The sequence below is a fragment of the Bemisia tabaci genome, chromosome 1, assembly GCF_918797505.1.
Source record: "Bemisia tabaci chromosome 1, PGI_BMITA_v3".
Classification (NCBI taxonomy): domain Eukaryota; kingdom Metazoa; phylum Arthropoda; class Insecta; order Hemiptera; family Aleyrodidae; genus Bemisia; species Bemisia tabaci.
Window position 1 is genome coordinate 14,976,349 of NC_092793.1, and position 19,807 is coordinate 14,996,155.

Consider the following 19,807-nt stretch of genomic DNA (forward strand, 5'->3'; position numbering starts at 1 on the left):
TTTGTTTGCTGCATCCGCCTTAGGATGCTGTCACCAAGAAAGAAAACTGTTTCCTGAAATAGAGGCAAACTCTAAGCTACATTTGAAAAAAGATGTTTTGATTTTTTCGCGACCAACAACTACTACTATAATTACTATACTTTATTAAACCCAAAATGTTTTTAAATGCATCTTCTTGTAATATCATTTCTACCTCCCTATACTACTAAACTACAATAATTTTTAAATCATGCGTAGAAAAACAAAAAAATTGAAATAAATAAAGAAATAAAACATCTAGGTGTTATCAAATAAGTTGGCAGTTGATTACTTCTGAACTATCATGAGAAATTTCTAGGTGTTGTCAAATAAGTTAGCAGTTTATTATTTCTGAACTATCTTGAGAAATTAGGCGAATTTAGGAATTGCTCTTACATGTAAATAATACTGCTTTTCCGTCTGCATACAACGGCAGCACAGCGTTGTTTTTTCTTTCAGTCAATCCTTGATCTCTAGTGAACAGTGACATAAAAGTCCCTTCCAACACAAAGTAGACAACTGCCAACTTATGTATTGACACTTCTACTGTATCTCTTGAAAGCTACAACTGATTTAATTACTAATCACTTGTCAAAAGAGAATTCATAATATATTTGAAATGAAAGAGAAAAGTGAAAGAGAAAAATGAGTGCAATAAAGTCAGTTTTTACATTAGTGAACTTTGAACCAGTCAAGTTGTTGATTTAAGCTTACCTTCTTCATTTTCTCCATGACCCCCTCAACAATTGAGGGTAGGAGGTCGGGCAACAATCCCGCCACTATTTGAACCACGTCTGACTGTAACAAAAACAAAAATCAAGTTATGAAATGAAGTATAGGATAACACCTCCTGCTAAAATACGAAGTAAATGAAAAAAAAAAAAAAAAAAAAATACCAACATTTTTTATTCCCATGTTATTTTACCCATTGATCCTCGTTCTAAGGATTCCTCAAAAGAATTTCAGAAACCAACACATTAAAAATGAATATTATTTCCTTGTAAACAACTTAGCTATTGATACCAGTTCGAGAACTTCCAAATAATATAATTCTAGCATCCACTGCATTACATCTCCGAAAAACATTGAAAATGTAAAAAAAGTTGGAAATTTAGTAGGAAGTTCTGAGTGACATGAAGAAATTAAAACACCACACAATTTTTCCCCCAATCATTTCCTTAATGAACCTCTAACATGCGTGAGGGATTTGCAATTAAAGTAACTTCTTCGTACTTAAGTTTTCACTTACAGTCTTTTCCAGATTGCAGCTTCATCTATTATTATGGCCCTTTGCTCATATTTAGGATCCTAGATGCCAACAACTAAAGCTTGAGAGCAATATCACTACACCTACCATTTTGCTTTGATGCATTTTGTTTTTTAACTTCTGTGCAACTACTCTGATGCTCAGTTTCTTAATATGAAAAAAATTTAAGTGGATTTGATTGCAGTTCGGGAGATATATCCTTTGAAACTTGAAGGAAAATTTCTAAAATTATCAAAGCTCCTTTTATACAAAAAAAACTCCTGTAAAATCAAATTTTTCCGATGAAAGGTGAGGCTCATGTGACTTGGTGAGTTTCTGCTTCATATGGCCCAATTTTTTCTCAGCACTCCAAATATTAAATCAATTCAAACAGGAGTTATTCCCTCACTTTCTTCTCTTTTCATAATATTTTTCTCCTCTACCGTAAACAAATAAAAAAAAGAGATAGTTGTTCATAGAGCTCATGAGTTTAGGACGCCCTATGAGCAGCCGGACGTTAAAGCCGCCACAGCTGAAGTCACTGGTAAAGGCACGTAGTTCTGTTTGGTTGAAATATGTCCAGATAGGAAGTGCAAAAATAAAACAAAAACTTACAGTTTCCACTTTGTGGCTTCCTTTTGTTGGCTTTGTGGCTTCATTCCTGTCAGGATACTTCCTCGTTTTGGAACTAGATCTGGATCTGGACCGCTCTCGATTCTGAATGGAAAAAGGAGAGAAAAATTTAGTACATAAATTATTTTCTTTCTCACATATATCTATCAAATTACAATGATACAATGATCAAAGAGGTCAACATCTAAAGCTTAAGAGCAATATCAACATTTCTACCATTTGCTGTCCTGCATCCTGCTTCTTTACTTCTGTGCAACTGCTCTAATGGAGCATCATTTTGAGATTTTCATGACTAAAAAAGACATTGCATGGAAGGTTAAGTACAAAAATTGTTATTGCCTTTTCCTCATATGAGGATCCTAGACTTCAACAACTAAAGTTTGAGAGCAGCATCATTACTCCTACCATTTTGCACTACTGCATTTTGCTTTTTTACTTCTGTACGACTCCTCTGATGCTCAGTTTCTTAATATGAAAAACATTTCAGTCGATTTGATTGCAATTCGGAAGATATATCCTTTGGAACTTGAAGGAACATTTCTAAAATTATCGAAATAAATTTCGCAGTTCCTTTTCTACAAAAAAACTCCTGTGAAATCAAATTTTTCCGATGATTCTCCTCCACCGTAAACAAATAAAAAAAAGAGATAGTTGTTCATAGAGCTCATGAGTTTAGGACGCCCTATGAGCAGCCGAACGTTAAAGCCGCCACAGCTGAAGTCACTGGTAAAGGCACGTAGTTCTGTTTGGTTGAAATATGTCCAGATAGGAAGTGCAAAAATAAAACAAAAACTTACAGTTTCCACTTTGTGGCTTCCTTTTGTTGGCTTTGTGGCTTCATTCCTGTCAGGATACTTCCTCGTTTTGGAACTAGATCTGGATCTGGACCGCTCTCGATTCTGAATGGAAAAAGGAGAGAAAAATTTAGTACATAAATTATTTTCTTTCTCACATATATCTATCAAATTACAATGATACAATGATCAAAGAGGTCAACATCTAAAGCTTAAGAGCAATATCAACATTTCTACCATTTGCTGTCCTGCATCCTGCTTCTTTACTTCTGTGCAACTGCTCTAATGGAGCATCATTTTGAGATTTTCATGACTAAAAAAGACATTGCATGGAAGGTTAAGTACAAAAATTGTTATTGCCTTTTCCTCATATGAGGATCCTAGACTTCAACAACTAAAGTTTGAGAGCAGCATCATTACTCCTACCATTTTGCACTACTGCATTTTGCTTTTTTACTTCTGTACGACTCCTCTGATGCTCAGTTTCTTAATATGAAAAACATTTCAGTCGATTTGATTGCAATTCGGAAGATATATCCTTTGGAACTTGAAGGAACATTTCTAAAATTATCGAAATAAATTTCGCAGTTCCTTTTCTACAAAAAAACTCCTGTGAAATCAAATTTTTCCGATGATTCTCCTCCACCGTAAACAAATAAAAAAAAGAGATAGTTGTTCATAGAGCTCATGAGTTTAGGACGCCCTATGAGCAGCCGAACGTTAAAGCCGCCACAGCTGAAGTCACTGGTAAAGGCACGTAGTTCTGTTTGGTTGAAATATGTCCAGATAGGAAGTGCAAAAATAAAACAAAAACTTACAGTTTCCACTTTGTGGCTTCCTTTTGTTGGCTTTGTGGCTTCATTCCTGTCAGGATACTTCCTCGTTTTGGAACTAGATCTGGATCTGGACCGCTCTCGATTCTGAATGGAAAAAGGAGAGAAAAATTTAGTACATAAATTATTTTCTTTCTCACATATATCTATCAAATTACAATGATACAATGATCAAAGAGGTCAACATCTAAAGCTTAAGAGCAATATCAACATTTCTACCATTTGCTGTCCTGCATCCTGCTTCTTTACTTCTGTGCAACTGCTCTAATGGAGCATCATTTTGAGATTTTCATGACTAAAAAAGACATTGCATGGAAGGTTAAGTACAAAAATTGTTATTGCCTTTTCCTCATATGAGGATCCTAGACTTCAACAACTAAAGTTTGAGAGCAGCATCATTACTCCTACCATTTTGCACTACTGCATTTTGCTTTTTTACTTCTGTACGACTCCTCTGATGCTCAGTTTCTTAATATGAAAAACATTTCAGTCGATTTGATTGCAATTCGGAAGATATATCCTTTGGAACTTGAAGGAACATTTCTAAAATTATCGAAATAAATTTCGCAGTTCCTTTTCTACAAAAAAACTCCTGTGAAATCAAATTTTTCCGATGATTCTCCTCCACCGTAAACAAATAAAAAAAAGAGATAGTTGTTCATAGAGCTCATGAGTTTAGGACGCCCTATGAGCAGCCGAACGTTAAAGCCGCCACAGCTGAAGTCACTGGTAAAGGCACGTAGTTCTGTTTGGTTGAAATATGTCCAGATAGGAAGTGCAAAAATAAAACAAAAACTTACAGTTTCCACTTTGTGGCTTCCTTTTGTTGGCTTTGTGGCTTCATTCCTGTCAGGATACTTCCTCGTTTTGGAACTAGATCTGGATCTGGACCGCTCTCGATTCTGAATGGAAAAAGGAGAGAAAAATTTAGTACATAAATTATTTTCTTTCTCACATATATCTATCAAATTACAATGATACAATGATCAAAGAGGTCAACATCTAAAGCTTAAGAGCAATATCAACATTTCTACCATTTGCTGTCCTGCATCCTGCTTCTTTACTTCTGTGCAACTGCTCTAATGGAGCATCATTTTGAGATTTTCATGACTAAAAAAGACATTGCATGGAAGGTTAAGTACAAAAATTGTTATTGCCTTTTCCTCATATGAGGATCCTAGACTTCAACAACTAAAGTTTGAGAGCAGCATCATTACTCCTACCATTTTGCACTACTGCATTTTGCTTTTTTACTTCTGTACGACTCCTCTGATGCTCAGTTTCTTAATATGAAAAACATTTCAGTCGATTTGATTGCAATTCGGAAGATATATCCTTTGGAACTTGAAGGAACATTTCTAAAATTATCGAAATAAATTTCGCAGTTCCTTTTCTACAAAAAAACTCCTGTGAAATCAAATTTTTCCGATGATTCTCCTCCACCGTAAACAAATAAAAAAAAGAGATAGTTGTTCATAGAGCTCATGAGTTTAGGACGCCCTATGAGCAGCCGAACGTTAAAGCCGCCACAGCTGAAGTCACTGGTAAAGGCACGTAGTTCTGTTTGGTTGAAATATGTCCAGATAGGAAGTGCAAAAATAAAACAAAAACTTACAGTTTCCACTTTGTGGCTTCCTTTTGTTGGCTTTGTGGCTTCATTCCTGTCAGGATACTTCCTCGTTTTGGAACTAGATCTGGATCTGGACCGCTCTCGATTCTGAATGGAAAAAGGAGAGAAAAATTTAGTACATAAATTATTTTCTTTCTCACATATATCTATCAAATTACAATGATACAATGATCAAAGAGGTCAACATCTAAAGCTTAAGAGCAATATCAACATTTCTACCATTTGCTGTCCTGCATCCTGCTTCTTTACTTCTGTGCAACTGCTCTAATGGAGCATCATTTTGAGATTTTCATGACTAAAAAAGACATTGCATGGAAGGTTAAGTACAAAAATTGTTATTGCCTTTTCCTCATATGAGGATCCTAGACTTCAACAACTAAAGTTTGAGAGCAGCATCATTACTCCTACCATTTTGCACTACTGCATTTTGCTTTTTTACTTCTGTACGACTCCTCTGATGCTCAGTTTCTTAATATGAAAAACATTTCAGTCGATTTGATTGCAATTCGGAAGATATATCCTTTGGAACTTGAAGGAACATTTCTAAAATTATCGAAATAAATTTCGCAGTTCCTTTTCTACAAAAAAACTCCTGTGAAATCAAATTTTTCCGATGATTCTCCTCCACCGTAAACAAATAAAAAAAAGAGATAGTTGTTCATAGAGCTCATGAGTTTAGGACGCCCTATGAGCAGCCGAACGTTAAAGCCGCCACAGCTGAAGTCACTGGTAAAGGCACGTAGTTCTGTTTGGTTGAAATATGTCCAGATAGGAAGTGCAAAAATAAAACAAAAACTTACAGTTTCCACTTTGTGGCTTCCTTTTGTTGGCTTTGTGGCTTCATTCCTGTCAGGATACTTCCTCGTTTTGGAACTAGATCTGGATCTGGACCGCTCTCGATTCTGAATGGAAAAAGGAGAGAAAAATTTAGTACATAAATTATTTTCTTTCTCACATATATCTATCAAATTACAATGATACAATGATCAAAGAGGTCAACATCTAAAGCTTAAGAGCAATATCAACATTTCTACCATTTGCTGTCCTGCATCCTGCTTCTTTACTTCTGTGCAACTGCTCTAATGGAGCATCATTTTGAGATTTTCATGACTAAAAAAGACATTGCATGGAAGGTTAAGTACAAAAATTGTTATTGCCTTTTCCTCATATGAGGATCCTAGACTTCAACAACTAAAGTTTGAGAGCAGCATCATTACTCCTACCATTTTGCACTACTGCATTTTGCTTTTTTACTTCTGTACGACTCCTCTGATGCTCAGTTTCTTAATATGAAAAACATTTCAGTCGATTTGATTGCAATTCGGAAGATATATCCTTTGGAACTTGAAGGAACATTTCTAAAATTATCGAAATAAATTTCGCAGTTCCTTTTCTACAAAAAAACTCCTGTGAAATCAAATTTTTCCGATGATTCTCCTCCACCGTAAACAAATAAAAAAAAGAGATAGTTGTTCATAGAGCTCATGAGTTTAGGACGCCCTATGAGCAGCCGAACGTTAAAGCCGCCACAGCTGAAGTCACTGGTAAAGGCACGTAGTTCTGTTTGGTTGAAATATGTCCAGATAGGAAGTGCAAAAATAAAACAAAAACTTACAGTTTCCACTTTGTGGCTTCCTTTTGTTGGCTTTGTGGCTTCATTCCTGTCAGGATACTTCCTCGTTTTGGAACTAGATCTGGATCTGGACCGCTCTCGATTCTGAATGGAAAAAGGAGAGAAAAATTTAGTACATAAATTATTTTCTTTCTCACATATATCTATCAAATTACAATGATACAATGATCAAAGAGGTCAACATCTAAAGCTTAAGAGCAATATCAACATTTCTACCATTTGCTGTCCTGCATCCTGCTTCTTTACTTCTGTGCAACTGCTCTAATGGAGCATCATTTTGAGATTTTCATGACTAAAAAAGACATTGCATGGAAGGTTAAGTACAAAAATTGTTATTGCCTTTTCCTCATATGAGGATCCTAGACTTCAACAACTAAAGTTTGAGAGCAGCATCATTACTCCTACCATTTTGCACTACTGCATTTTGCTTTTTTACTTCTGTACGACTCCTCTGATGCTCAGTTTCTTAATATGAAAAACATTTCAGTCGATTTGATTGCAATTCGGAAGATATATCCTTTGGAACTTGAAGGAACATTTCTAAAATTATCGAAATAAATTTCGCAGTTCCTTTTCTACAAAAAAACTCCTGTGAAATCAAATTTTTCCGATGATTCTCCTCCACCGTAAACAAATAAAAAAAAGAGATAGTTGTTCATAGAGCTCATGAGTTTAGGACGCCCTATGAGCAGCCGAACGTTAAAGCCGCCACAGCTGAAGTCACTGGTAAAGGCACGTAGTTCTGTTTGGTTGAAATATGTCCAGATAGGAAGTGCAAAAATAAAACAAAAACTTACAGTTTCCACTTTGTGGCTTCCTTTTGTTGGCTTTGTGGCTTCATTCCTGTCAGGATACTTCCTCGTTTTGGAACTAGATCTGGATCTGGACCGCTCTCGATTCTGAATGGAAAAAGGAGAGAAAAATTTAGTACATAAATTATTTTCTTTCTCACATATATCTATCAAATTACAATGATACAATGATCAAAGAGGTCAACATCTAAAGCTTAAGAGCAATATCAACATTTCTACCATTTGCTGTCCTGCATCCTGCTTCTTTACTTCTGTGCAACTGCTCTAATGGAGCATCATTTTGAGATTTTCATGACTAAAAAAGACATTGCATGGAAGGTTAAGTACAAAAATTGTTATTGCCTTTTCCTCATATGAGGATCCTAGACTTCAACAACTAAAGTTTGAGAGCAGCATCATTACTCCTACCATTTTGCACTACTGCATTTTGCTTTTTTACTTCTGTACGACTCCTCTGATGCTCAGTTTCTTAATATGAAAAACATTTCAGTCGATTTGATTGCAATTCGGAAGATATATCCTTTGGAACTTGAAGGAACATTTCTAAAATTATCGAAATAAATTTCGCAGTTCCTTTTCTACAAAAAAACTCCTGTGAAATCAAATTTTTCCGATGATTCTCCTCCACCGTAAACAAATAAAAAAAAGAGATAGTTGTTCATAGAGCTCATGAGTTTAGGACGCCCTATGAGCAGCCGAACGTTAAAGCCGCCACAGCTGAAGTCACTGGTAAAGGCACGTAGTTCTGTTTGGTTGAAATATGTCCAGATAGGAAGTGCAAAAATAAAACAAAAACTTACAGTTTCCACTTTGTGGCTTCCTTTTGTTGGCTTTGTGGCTTCATTCCTGTCAGGATACTTCCTCGTTTTGGAACTAGATCTGGATCTGGACCGCTCTCGATTCTGAATGGAAAAAGGAGAGAAAAATTTAGTACATAAATTATTTTCTTTCTCACATATATCTATCAAATTACAATGATACAATGATCAAAGAGGTCAACATCTAAAGCTTAAGAGCAATATCAACATTTCTACCATTTGCTGTCCTGCATCCTGCTTCTTTACTTCTGTGCAACTGCTCTAATGGAGCATCATTTTGAGATTTTCATGACTAAAAAAGACATTGCATGGAAGGTTAAGTACAAAAATTGTTATTGCCTTTTCCTCATATGAGGATCCTAGACTTCAACAACTAAAGTTTGAGAGCAGCATCATTACTCCTACCATTTTGCACTACTGCATTTTGCTTTTTTACTTCTGTACGACTCCTCTGATGCTCAGTTTCTTAATATGAAAAACATTTCAGTCGATTTGATTGCAATTCGGAAGATATATCCTTTGGAACTTGAAGGAACATTTCTAAAATTATCGAAATAAATTTCGCAGTTCCTTTTCTACAAAAAAACTCCTGTGAAATCAAATTTTTCCGATGATTCTCCTCCACCGTAAACAAATAAAAAAAAGAGATAGTTGTTCATAGAGCTCATGAGTTTAGGACGCCCTATGAGCAGCCGAACGTTAAAGCCGCCACAGCTGAAGTCACTGGTAAAGGCACGTAGTTCTGTTTGGTTGAAATATGTCCAGATAGGAAGTGCAAAAATAAAACAAAAACTTACAGTTTCCACTTTGTGGCTTCCTTTTGTTGGCTTTGTGGCTTCATTCCTGTCAGGATACTTCCTCGTTTTGGAACTAGATCTGGATCTGGACCGCTCTCGATTCTGAATGGAAAAAGGAGAGAAAAATTTAGTACATAAATTATTTTCTTTCTCACATATATCTATCAAATTACAATGATACAATGATCAAAGAGGTCAACATCTAAAGCTTAAGAGCAATATCAACATTTCTACCATTTGCTGTCCTGCATCCTGCTTCTTTACTTCTGTGCAACTGCTCTAATGGAGCATCATTTTGAGATTTTCATGACTAAAAAAGACATTGCATGGAAGGTTAAGTACAAAAATTGTTATTGCCTTTTCCTCATATGAGGATCCTAGACTTCAACAACTAAAGTTTGAGAGCAGCATCATTACTCCTACCATTTTGCACTACTGCATTTTGCTTTTTTACTTCTGTACGACTCCTCTGATGCTCAGTTTCTTAATATGAAAAACATTTCAGTCGATTTGATTGCAATTCGGAAGATATATCCTTTGGAACTTGAAGGAACATTTCTAAAATTATCGAAATAAATTTCGCAGTTCCTTTTCTACAAAAAAACTCCTGTGAAATCAAATTTTTCCGATGATTCTCCTCCACCGTAAACAAATAAAAAAAAGAGATAGTTGTTCATAGAGCTCATGAGTTTAGGACGCCCTATGAGCAGCCGAACGTTAAAGCCGCCACAGCTGAAGTCACTGGTAAAGGCACGTAGTTCTGTTTGGTTGAAATATGTCCAGATAGGAAGTGCAAAAATAAAACAAAAACTTACAGTTTCCACTTTGTGGCTTCCTTTTGTTGGCTTTGTGGCTTCATTCCTGTCAGGATACTTCCTCGTTTTGGAACTAGATCTGGATCTGGACCGCTCTCGATTCTGAATGGAAAAAGGAGAGAAAAATTTAGTACATAAATTATTTTCTTTCTCACATATATCTATCAAATTACAATGATACAATGATCAAAGAGGTCAACATCTAAAGCTTAAGAGCAATATCAACATTTCTACCATTTGCTGTCCTGCATCCTGCTTCTTTACTTCTGTGCAACTGCTCTAATGGAGCATCATTTTGAGATTTTCATGACTAAAAAAGACATTGCATGGAAGGTTAAGTACAAAAATTGTTATTGCCTTTTCCTCATATGAGGATCCTAGACTTCAACAACTAAAGTTTGAGAGCAGCATCATTACTCCTACCATTTTGCACTACTGCATTTTGCTTTTTTACTTCTGTACGACTCCTCTGATGCTCAGTTTCTTAATATGAAAAACATTTCAGTCGATTTGATTGCAATTCGGAAGATATATCCTTTGGAACTTGAAGGAACATTTCTAAAATTATCGAAATAAATTTCGCAGTTCCTTTTCTACAAAAAAACTCCTGTGAAATCAAATTTTTCCGATGATTCTCCTCCACCGTAAACAAATAAAAAAAAGAGATAGTTGTTCATAGAGCTCATGAGTTTAGGACGCCCTATGAGCAGCCGAACGTTAAAGCCGCCACAGCTGAAGTCACTGGTAAAGGCACGTAGTTCTGTTTGGTTGAAATATGTCCAGATAGGAAGTGCAAAAATAAAACAAAAACTTACAGTTTCCACTTTGTGGCTTCCTTTTGTTGGCTTTGTGGCTTCATTCCTGTCAGGATACTTCCTCGTTTTGGAACTAGATCTGGATCTGGACCGCTCTCGATTCTGAATGGAAAAAGGAGAGAAAAATTTAGTACATAAATTATTTTCTTTCTCACATATATCTATCAAATTACAATGATACAATGATCAAAGAGGTCAACATCTAAAGCTTAAGAGCAATATCAACATTTCTACCATTTGCTGTCCTGCATCCTGCTTCTTTACTTCTGTGCAACTGCTCTAATGGAGCATCATTTTGAGATTTTCATGACTAAAAAAGACATTGCATGGAAGGTTAAGTACAAAAATTGTTATTGCCTTTTCCTCATATGAGGATCCTAGACTTCAACAACTAAAGTTTGAGAGCAGCATCATTACTCCTACCATTTTGCACTACTGCATTTTGCTTTTTTACTTCTGTACGACTCCTCTGATGCTCAGTTTCTTAATATGAAAAACATTTCAGTCGATTTGATTGCAATTCGGAAGATATATCCTTTGGAACTTGAAGGAACATTTCTAAAATTATCGAAATAAATTTCGCAGTTCCTTTTCTACAAAAAAACTCCTGTGAAATCAAATTTTTCCGATGATTCTCCTCCACCGTAAACAAATAAAAAAAAGAGATAGTTGTTCATAGAGCTCATGAGTTTAGGACGCCCTATGAGCAGCCGAACGTTAAAGCCGCCACAGCTGAAGTCACTGGTAAAGGCACGTAGTTCTGTTTGGTTGAAATATGTCCAGATAGGAAGTGCAAAAATAAAACAAAAACTTACAGTTTCCACTTTGTGGCTTCCTTTTGTTGGCTTTGTGGCTTCATTCCTGTCAGGATACTTCCTCGTTTTGGAACTAGATCTGGATCTGGACCGCTCTCGATTCTGAATGGAAAAAGGAGAGAAAAATTTAGTACATAAATTATTTTCTTTCTCACATATATCTATCAAATTACAATGATACAATGATCAAAGAGGTCAACATCTAAATATAGCTTAAGAAAAATATAATGGAGCATAATTTTGAGATTTTCATAAGTAAAAAAGACACTGCATGGAAGACTAGAAAATTCTGTATTGGAAAAATTGCAAGCTTTTTTAATGTTATCCTTTCGCAGCCAGGGAAATACAGCTCAGCGCACAGCAGTCTAGAACAATAGAGAACACATTTTCAACTAGCATCCCCTACTTTTAGCCACTTCACTGTGTGACAGTCCATGTCAAATGGACGAAAAATCCAGTTTTCAAACGCAAGTTTAGAGAAATTCGCACACAGAAAGCTCGATCTTAAGAGCCTATCGTACTCAGAAGATGGAAAGAAACATCATAATATTACAAAAATTCTCAAAATTCAGCCGCTACTACTTTCCTATAATTTAAAATTCTATAAACCAAAACTTTCCTGATGAAATTTAGTTCAGCAAATGAGACTTACTTCATTTCTGCTCCATGCAGCCCCATTTTCTTGCTCCACTACAGATGTTTTCTATTATTTCAAACCAAACAGGAGGTATTTCCCAACTCTCTTCTCCTTTCAAATTTTTCTCCTCTACAGGCAAAAAATTTCCATCCGCTGAAAATATGTCATACAAAACAAAAACAAAACATGTTTTTACAGAAAATTTCAAGTAGGATATTCGAAAAACTCACGGTTTCTTTGTTGAGCTTTTCTTTCCGTTTGCCATGATTTTCGTTCTCAACTATATGATTGCATATCACAGTTGCTGCCGCATCAACTGACAGATTTTCCTCTGTAACAAAAAAAGTGAAAAAAGTAGCATTATTGTATTTTTCTAGTGTCAAGATATGAGCAATTTTTTTTCAGCAGCATGCATGAACTTCCTTAGAAAATTGGAAGAAAATTTCATGAGTAAATTGGAAGATTTTTTTTGCAAACTTAAAAATGAATTTTTGAACTTGCAGAAAATTTTCTAAGAAAACCTACCAATTTTTATGGTTACAAGAATTATGGTTACAAGAATGCATTTCAGGTTTGACCTGGATCCATTCTGGAACTATAAGTGATAGACCAAACAACAAATAAGGAACAGCAATTAGAAAACGAATCTGGAAACTACTCTTACCAAGAATCAGGCTGGCACTGTATGCAGCTACTTTGAACCCTTTTCTTTTCTCCACCTCTGCCTTTAGCCGCTTTACCCGACAGTCTTTAAATAAGGCTCTTTCCATATTCTGTAAAAAATTAGAAGAAAAAATGAACATCATATGAGGGCGATGCTTAGGTAGATGTTTCTCTGAGAGATTGCTTCGAATTTTGGACCAGATTCTACAAAACTGAGCATATCCTCAGAAAAGAAGATAGATCTGTGGGATATCTCACCAACTGCTTTAACAGGCTAATAATAGAAGCTATAACTTGCGAGTTTGCTTGAACTCATATCAAGCTCACATTACTTACTAACTATATCTACCACTGATATCTCATGAGTAAGGTTCACACGTGAACTTTTGAAGTTCTCTGTATGTATTTGTATGAACTTTTACCACCTACAGTTTTGACAACTTGATGAAAATTGATTTGATATTATTGAGTCCTTCAGGTGTTGAAGTGAAATTTTTCAAGATTCTCCTTAGATATCAAACTGTCACCAGAAAAAAAATTAAATGAGGCATTCTATTTAAAAAAGCATAATTCTTGGAACCCACAAGAACTTCCAGCCTCTTCAGGGACACTACAATATTTTGTAATACAGAGCCACTACTTCTGGTTCATTTATGAGGGCACCTGTCTGGAAAGGTAAACAAACTGCATAAATCTATCTATGGTAGAGCTCGCTCATCGTATGTTGAGACAAACGTCAATCACCAATTAGCTCTGAATTCGCACCACTCAACAGGTTGATAAATGCAGTTAGGTGGCACTACTGGTGAATGGTGACATAAAAAATACTTAGACGTTTGTCTCAACATACGATGCACCACCTCTATAATGAAAAAGAAAGCTATTGAATTCTCTTGTCTTTGCAACTATTGTAATTTGGGAGACAATACATGAGTACCCATTAGAGCTCAACGTCAGATACACACACAATAATTTGACAGTATCTTCTGGCTAACAACGCTAGCAGACTATTTGTATAGCAAAAAGGAATCACAAGTTGATTCCTGCTAGATCTCTTCAGACCTGACGATAGTAACCTCCTAACTTAATCAATCCATTTAGGCGCCCTCCTCATATAACACTGTTGCTTCAAAGTTAAACGACCTCTTTCAGTGCTTGAACTGGTTATATAGAGCATATATTAATATATATCCAACTAAATTTTCTTACTAAATGCGCCAGAAGTGAATCTATTCTGCCAAATGGAACTATGTGTATAAAGTCATAAGCCCTGAGACCCATAAGAATACATGCCTAATAGAACTCACATCACAGTGCACATAGTTCCGTTTGGCAGTCATGCGTCCAAATACTTAGTGGATCCTTATCGCAAGTTACAGTCCAATTCTCCGGACTTTGCATTTCTGATGTGTTGCAATGCTGTGTCGATCATTAAAAATTCAGATATATACCTCATACACAAGAAATTAGGGACTAAATAATGACGTATTAAAAAAGGCTTCTGACCACATTGTCTTTCATACCTCCTTTTGTCTGAGTGTTCCATACATGAACAGATACCATAGGTTGTTGCATTGCCCGAAAGCAGGTTCAGAACCCGTAGAAAGGTCTGACATGTAATTATTAGACTTACCTTTTCGTTGATTAAAGAAAATAAGTTCAGGTTCGGATTCGGTGCCATTATATCTTGTTCACATTCACTAATCACAAAGCCGGCCTTCAGAAAAAACAGAAAACTCACTTCTTAACTTCGTTTTTCACTAAACTAGGCACTGGCACATGCACATGGTCATGGATCATTCATGGTTTACGCTTTACGCCTGCACCGGCCTTTTTAGGTTATAGCCATGCCATAGAGAAAGTACAGGAGGTGGTGGCAAGGCAGCCATCTTGAAGATTGGCTATGACGTAGAAAGCACACGGACTGGCGCGCTGTTAAAAAAAAAGTAATACATTTCATGATGGAACCTGTTTATAGTTAATAGTTTCGAGTTTTTAGAGCCAAAATAAGTAAAACCTCACAACCTTTCCAGCTACTCTTTAAAATTCAAAGCCATCTCGGTTTTCCCGCGATACCATTGACCAATGAGAAGGGCGGCTTTATTTAAGGCTGTGACGTAAGACTTTCACCTATCATCTCACAACAAGATTTTATAGAAGGGTTCGGGTAGGAGGGTGGGGGGGGGGTTCATAAGAACGCGCCTTCACGCTGCAACCTGGTATACATGTGGTATGTACAGAGTATACCTCTCTAATTATTCTCTGCAGCTACCTGAAATTCGGGTTGCCTACCTATCGCCTATCAGACGAGCAAGACGAGCACGAGCCCCTATAATGTGCAGCCCCACTCTCTATCTCAGAGGAACGTGCATTGCAACCATTGCAACATTCTGTTCTGTTTATTAATACAGAAGATTAAATCGGATTCCACAACGACTTACACCCTTATTGAACGAACTAGTGTAAATTAAATCGTGACCAAACCATTAACACTCGAATGGTTTCGAAAATCAAGAAACGACTGTTGAAGAAGAAAGAATGTCGCAGAACCCAGAAGTCGAAAATCCAGGATCAACTTACACCATCAACTTCAATTGATCTTGATCCTCAACCTGTTCCTAGCAGCGCAACGAATGAAGAAAATGCAACGTCTCCCCCTGCAGGATTTTCAAATCCTGCTTCACAGCAATTCAGCAAAGTTCAAGTGAAACGACTGTACAAAAGGAAGTTATATCTGTCAAAATCCAAGCGTAATGAACACCAGTCCCGTGAAGCAGATGTTTCCAGCACATCCAAATTGTCAGTAGGTACTTCGCTTTCCAGCAAAGATATTGAGAGTGAAAAGCTTGAAGAAGCGGGTCCAGTTGAGCGCTTATTTGAGCTTTCTCAGCAATCTACGCTGGAAACAACAAAATCGACTGGCAATGCAAATCATCTCAACGTAGAAGATACAACAACTTTAAGTGAGTATCAGGTGCCTTTTTCACTCAGTGGCCAATCCTTGTCAGTCGATAAGTCAGTTAATGGCAATGTCAGTGTTGAGATTGGAAATGAAGATACAGCTCGTCCAGATGGTCTGTGCTCGTATGAGTTTTCCAAGCAACAAGAACTGAAGCCGATAGAACTGAGACGCATAGGAAGCAACCCCACTGAGATGGCATATGAAATAACTGCATGTGAGCATGCGGTAAATGTAACCGCTAAAACTCATGACTCTAGAAGATCTGAATTTGAATTGTCAGTCGGTACTTCGCTTTCCAGCAAAGATATTGAGAGTGAAAAGCTTGAAGAAGCGGGTCCAGTTGAGCGCTTATTTGAGCTTTCTCGGCAATCTACGCTGGAAACGACAAAATCGACTGGCAATGCAAATCATCTCAACGTAGAAGATACAACAACTTTAAGTGAGTATCAGGTGCCTTTTTCACTCAGTGGCCAATCCTTGTCAGTCGATAAGTCAGTTAATGGCAATGTCAGTGTTGAGATTGGAAATGAAGATACAGCGCGTCCAGATGGTCTGTGCTCGTATGAGTTTTCCAAGCAACAAGAACTGAAGCCGATAGAACTGAGACGCATGGGAAGCAACCCCACTGAGATGGCATATGAAATAACTGCATGTGAGTATGCGGTAAATGTGACCGCTAAAACTCATGACTCTAGAAGATCTGAATTTGAATTGTCAGTCAATACTTCGCTTTCCAGCAAAGATATTGAGAGTGAAAAGCTTGAAGAAGCGGGTCCAGTTGAGCGCTTATTTGAGCTTTCTCAGCAATCTACGCTGGAAACAACAAAATCGACTGGCAATGCAAATCATCTCAACGTAGAAGATACAACAACTTTAAGTGAGTATCAGGTGCCTTTTTCACTCAGTGGCCAATCCTTGTCAGTCGATAGGTCAGTTTATGGCAATGTCAGTGTTGAGATTGGAAATGAAGATACAGCGCGTCCAGATGGTCAGTGCTTGCCTAAGTTTTCCAAGCAACAAGAACTGAAGCCGATAGAACTGAGACGCATAGGAAAAGGTCCCACTGAAAATGCACATGAAATATCTTCATCTGAGTATGCGGTACATGTGACCCCCGAAACTCATGACTCTAGAAAATCGGCATCTGATTTTTCAGTCGATACCTTAGTTTTAAGCGACAATGTTGACACCAATAGGCCAACAAAAGCGGGTCTAGTTGAACGCTTTGATGACCTTCCGCAGCGACAAAAGCTAAAACTGATAAGAACAGCTAGCAATGAAAATTGTCTGATTACAGAAGAAAATAGAACTTTAAGCGAGACTCAATTGCCTTTTTCTCTCAGCGGTAAATCTTTGTCATTAGTCCAAACATCAATTTTGGGCAAGGAAAATTTTGTCGATGGAAAGAAAAATACAGCAGATCCAGGCGATGAGTGCTTATTTGAGTTTCCCATTCGACAAAAACTGAACCCATTTGAACTGATAGGCTGCGACAAAAATTTCATTGGGGAACAAACTATGGCACCCCCCAGTGAGAAGCAGCCGCTCTGTCATGTCAGCAGTGAATTTTCGGCTTATGAAGCAGGCGTTAACTTCACAAAAAATGACCAAGACAGAGCCTCACCAAACGCTCAGCCCTTGCATGTGTTACCTGTAGGACTCACTCATTGTGAAAAACGTCCCTCTACTGAGAAAAATGAGGCAACATGTGAATCGAAAGGATCACATATTGAGAGTGATCATCAGTATATGGAGTTGACTGATGAAACGTTAGTCATTGGAAGGTCGGTACCTGACAAGTTTGGAAGACATGCGCTTTGCAACCTCTCAATTCGCAACCAAAGGTTAGCGATGCCGAAAGATGTGAAAGAAAAAATGAATCCGACAATCTCAGCGTCGGTACTTAAAAACAACAATTTACCGAGGCGACGAAATTTGTTTCCTGCAGAGTCCACAGTTGCAGGATATGATATTCAGGAGGATCAGTTCGGTGATACGGTGGTGTTTTCTCTCAAAAGGAAACTACCCTCTCAAATTGACGAACAAGCATCGATCCATTTGAGTCGTGATGACAATTTCCTTGTCTCTCCTCTTCGAAAAAAAATTATCACCACGATGCGAGGAAAAGACGGGAGTTCCGAGGAAGCAGAAACGACTGATACGGAAGATAGTCCTTCCACTGTTTTCTTACTCAAAAGGAAACTCCACTGTCCAACAAAAAAGAATAGAAGCAAAAAGAGTCCAAGCAAGAAAACCTCTTGTTCGTCTCCTCTCAAAAAAAAGGCGAGACGTTCCAAAGTTGGAAACAACAGAGGATCATTCAGTCACCAAGGCGAGGCAACAGCTCTGCTTAAGAGCAGCTTCGACAGTCATTCATCCGTACAAATGTCTGCGCAGACCAACCTATGCTCTGCAGACTCCAATGTACAGGTGAGACCGATTTCAATCGGAAGCTCCTTTACTCGTGCCAGCTTGGAAAAATCTGATCGATCATTGTCCAATGAAAACGCTTCCGATATAAAATGTAATTCGCTCTCTGCCCCTAGGGTAAAGCGTAGAACCTTACGTCCCAGAGCAAAACTTCAAAGTAAATGGCGTATGAAGTTCAAGCGTAAATCCTCGAGGGCAAGAACCAGCCTAGGAAGCCTGAAAGGTCCCGGTAAAAACGCTTCAAATCCAATCTCTGAGCCCTCTCCTCATCCGGAGGGTCCCTGTCCTGCTCCACCTCGTAGCACCCTGAATTCGGCCACTGCAACTCCTCTCTCTGAGCGTGGTCAAAGACTGTCTATCGCAGAGGAAGAACCCTTCACTCCTGTCAGTCGATTCATGAGAAGAATGAGGGTGCTAAAAGCAGGAGACAACCGGGGTATTCGAGTTCGAGCTCTTCCTCCGGCACAACGTGCTATTCCCCGCGGAGGAGATACTACGCTTTTCAGCAAAGTCGATCAGCCTTTTAATCCTACATTCAAAAAGCTCAAAAACTTCTTGAGGATTAAAAAATCGCAGAAAAATGTATTTCGTCTCCGAAACAGTGAAGCGAAACTGAGGAATAGCCTTGCTCGCCGTTTCAAACGCTGCTCTCTCGCCTCTGCCAGTACGCAGGCCAGATGTCTTATAAAATGGGCCATGGTAGCCAGGAGAAGACTGATCGTTATGTTTCAGAAGGCTCATGAAAGTTTGAAAACGAAATGTGAAAAATGGGTCGACGTCGCTGAAAATTATAGTGCGCCTTCCGAGTTGGGTCAGAGAGGTGAAGCTTTGTTAGGTGTTAGAAAACACTCATCGGTGACGGATCCATTTTTCGTCGATACTGCATACAAGGCTATCAAATTGAGAATCAAAAGGACTCAAATGAAAAGCCCTCTACGAAAGCGTGTAGGCATAAGGAGGAATCGCGAGGTAAAAAATCTCGTGCCCTTCCCTTCTTTAAATGTCGATGAAGAGGGAAAAGTTAGAAATATTTTCCCGGAAACACAACCGCTCAAAAAGTCTCTCCGATGGGACTGCAGCGCGCTTTGCAATACGAGTGATAGGACCGCTATCCGAAAAGTTGGCAAAGTTTTCAGAAGACTGAAACAAACCACTCTAGGACAGATGGTTCATTTCCTCGTAGGCATGAACGAGTGCAGGAACACATGCCACCTCAGTTGCAAGAAAGGACATTCCGCAGTTTGTAGAATGACCGATGGCAACGGCGCCCCGCTAGTTGTACTTCAGAATCTAATGTCTCATTACCCTCATGTACGTACTGCTGTTCGATCGCTGCAAACTATGAAGAAAATTTTGTCCGAGATCGACGAATTAGATACTGCTCTATACACAGCTGACCGGGAAAAGTTAGAGGCCATAGCGGAAAAAGCGAGGCTCCAAGGAGGCGAATTCACGA

General features: G+C 37.9%; 2 protein-coding genes across 4 annotated transcripts in view; one reads left to right on the forward strand and one right to left on the reverse strand.

Moving 5' to 3' along the window:
* The window catches only part of Efa6 (Exchange factor for Arf 6), a 150,892-nt gene that overhangs the window by 71,548 nt on the left and 59,537 nt on the right, over positions 1-19,807 (forward strand). The gene's annotated exons all lie outside the window — the stretch shown is intronic.
* LOC140223990 (uncharacterized) lies at positions 676-15,087 on the reverse strand. 2 transcript variants are annotated; one of them, XM_072296721.1, is made up of 9 exons: positions 14,593-15,087; positions 12,961-13,069; positions 12,527-12,627; positions 11,660-11,761; positions 10,845-10,946; positions 5,955-10,131; positions 2,695-5,241; positions 1,880-1,981; positions 676-816 (listed from the first exon to the last, which is right to left on the reverse strand). In XM_072296721.1, the coding sequence occupies exons 1-6, from the start codon at positions 14,638-14,640 to the stop codon at positions 9,808-9,810; spliced, it is 786 nt and encodes a 261-aa protein (XP_072152822.1). In that variant the 5' UTR covers positions 14,641-15,087; the 3' UTR covers positions 676-816; positions 1,880-1,981; positions 2,695-5,241; positions 5,955-9,807. The 2 variants fall into 2 exon arrangements, with proteins under 2 accessions (XP_072152822.1, XP_072152817.1); XM_072296716.1 differs by having other exon boundaries at positions 2,695-10,131.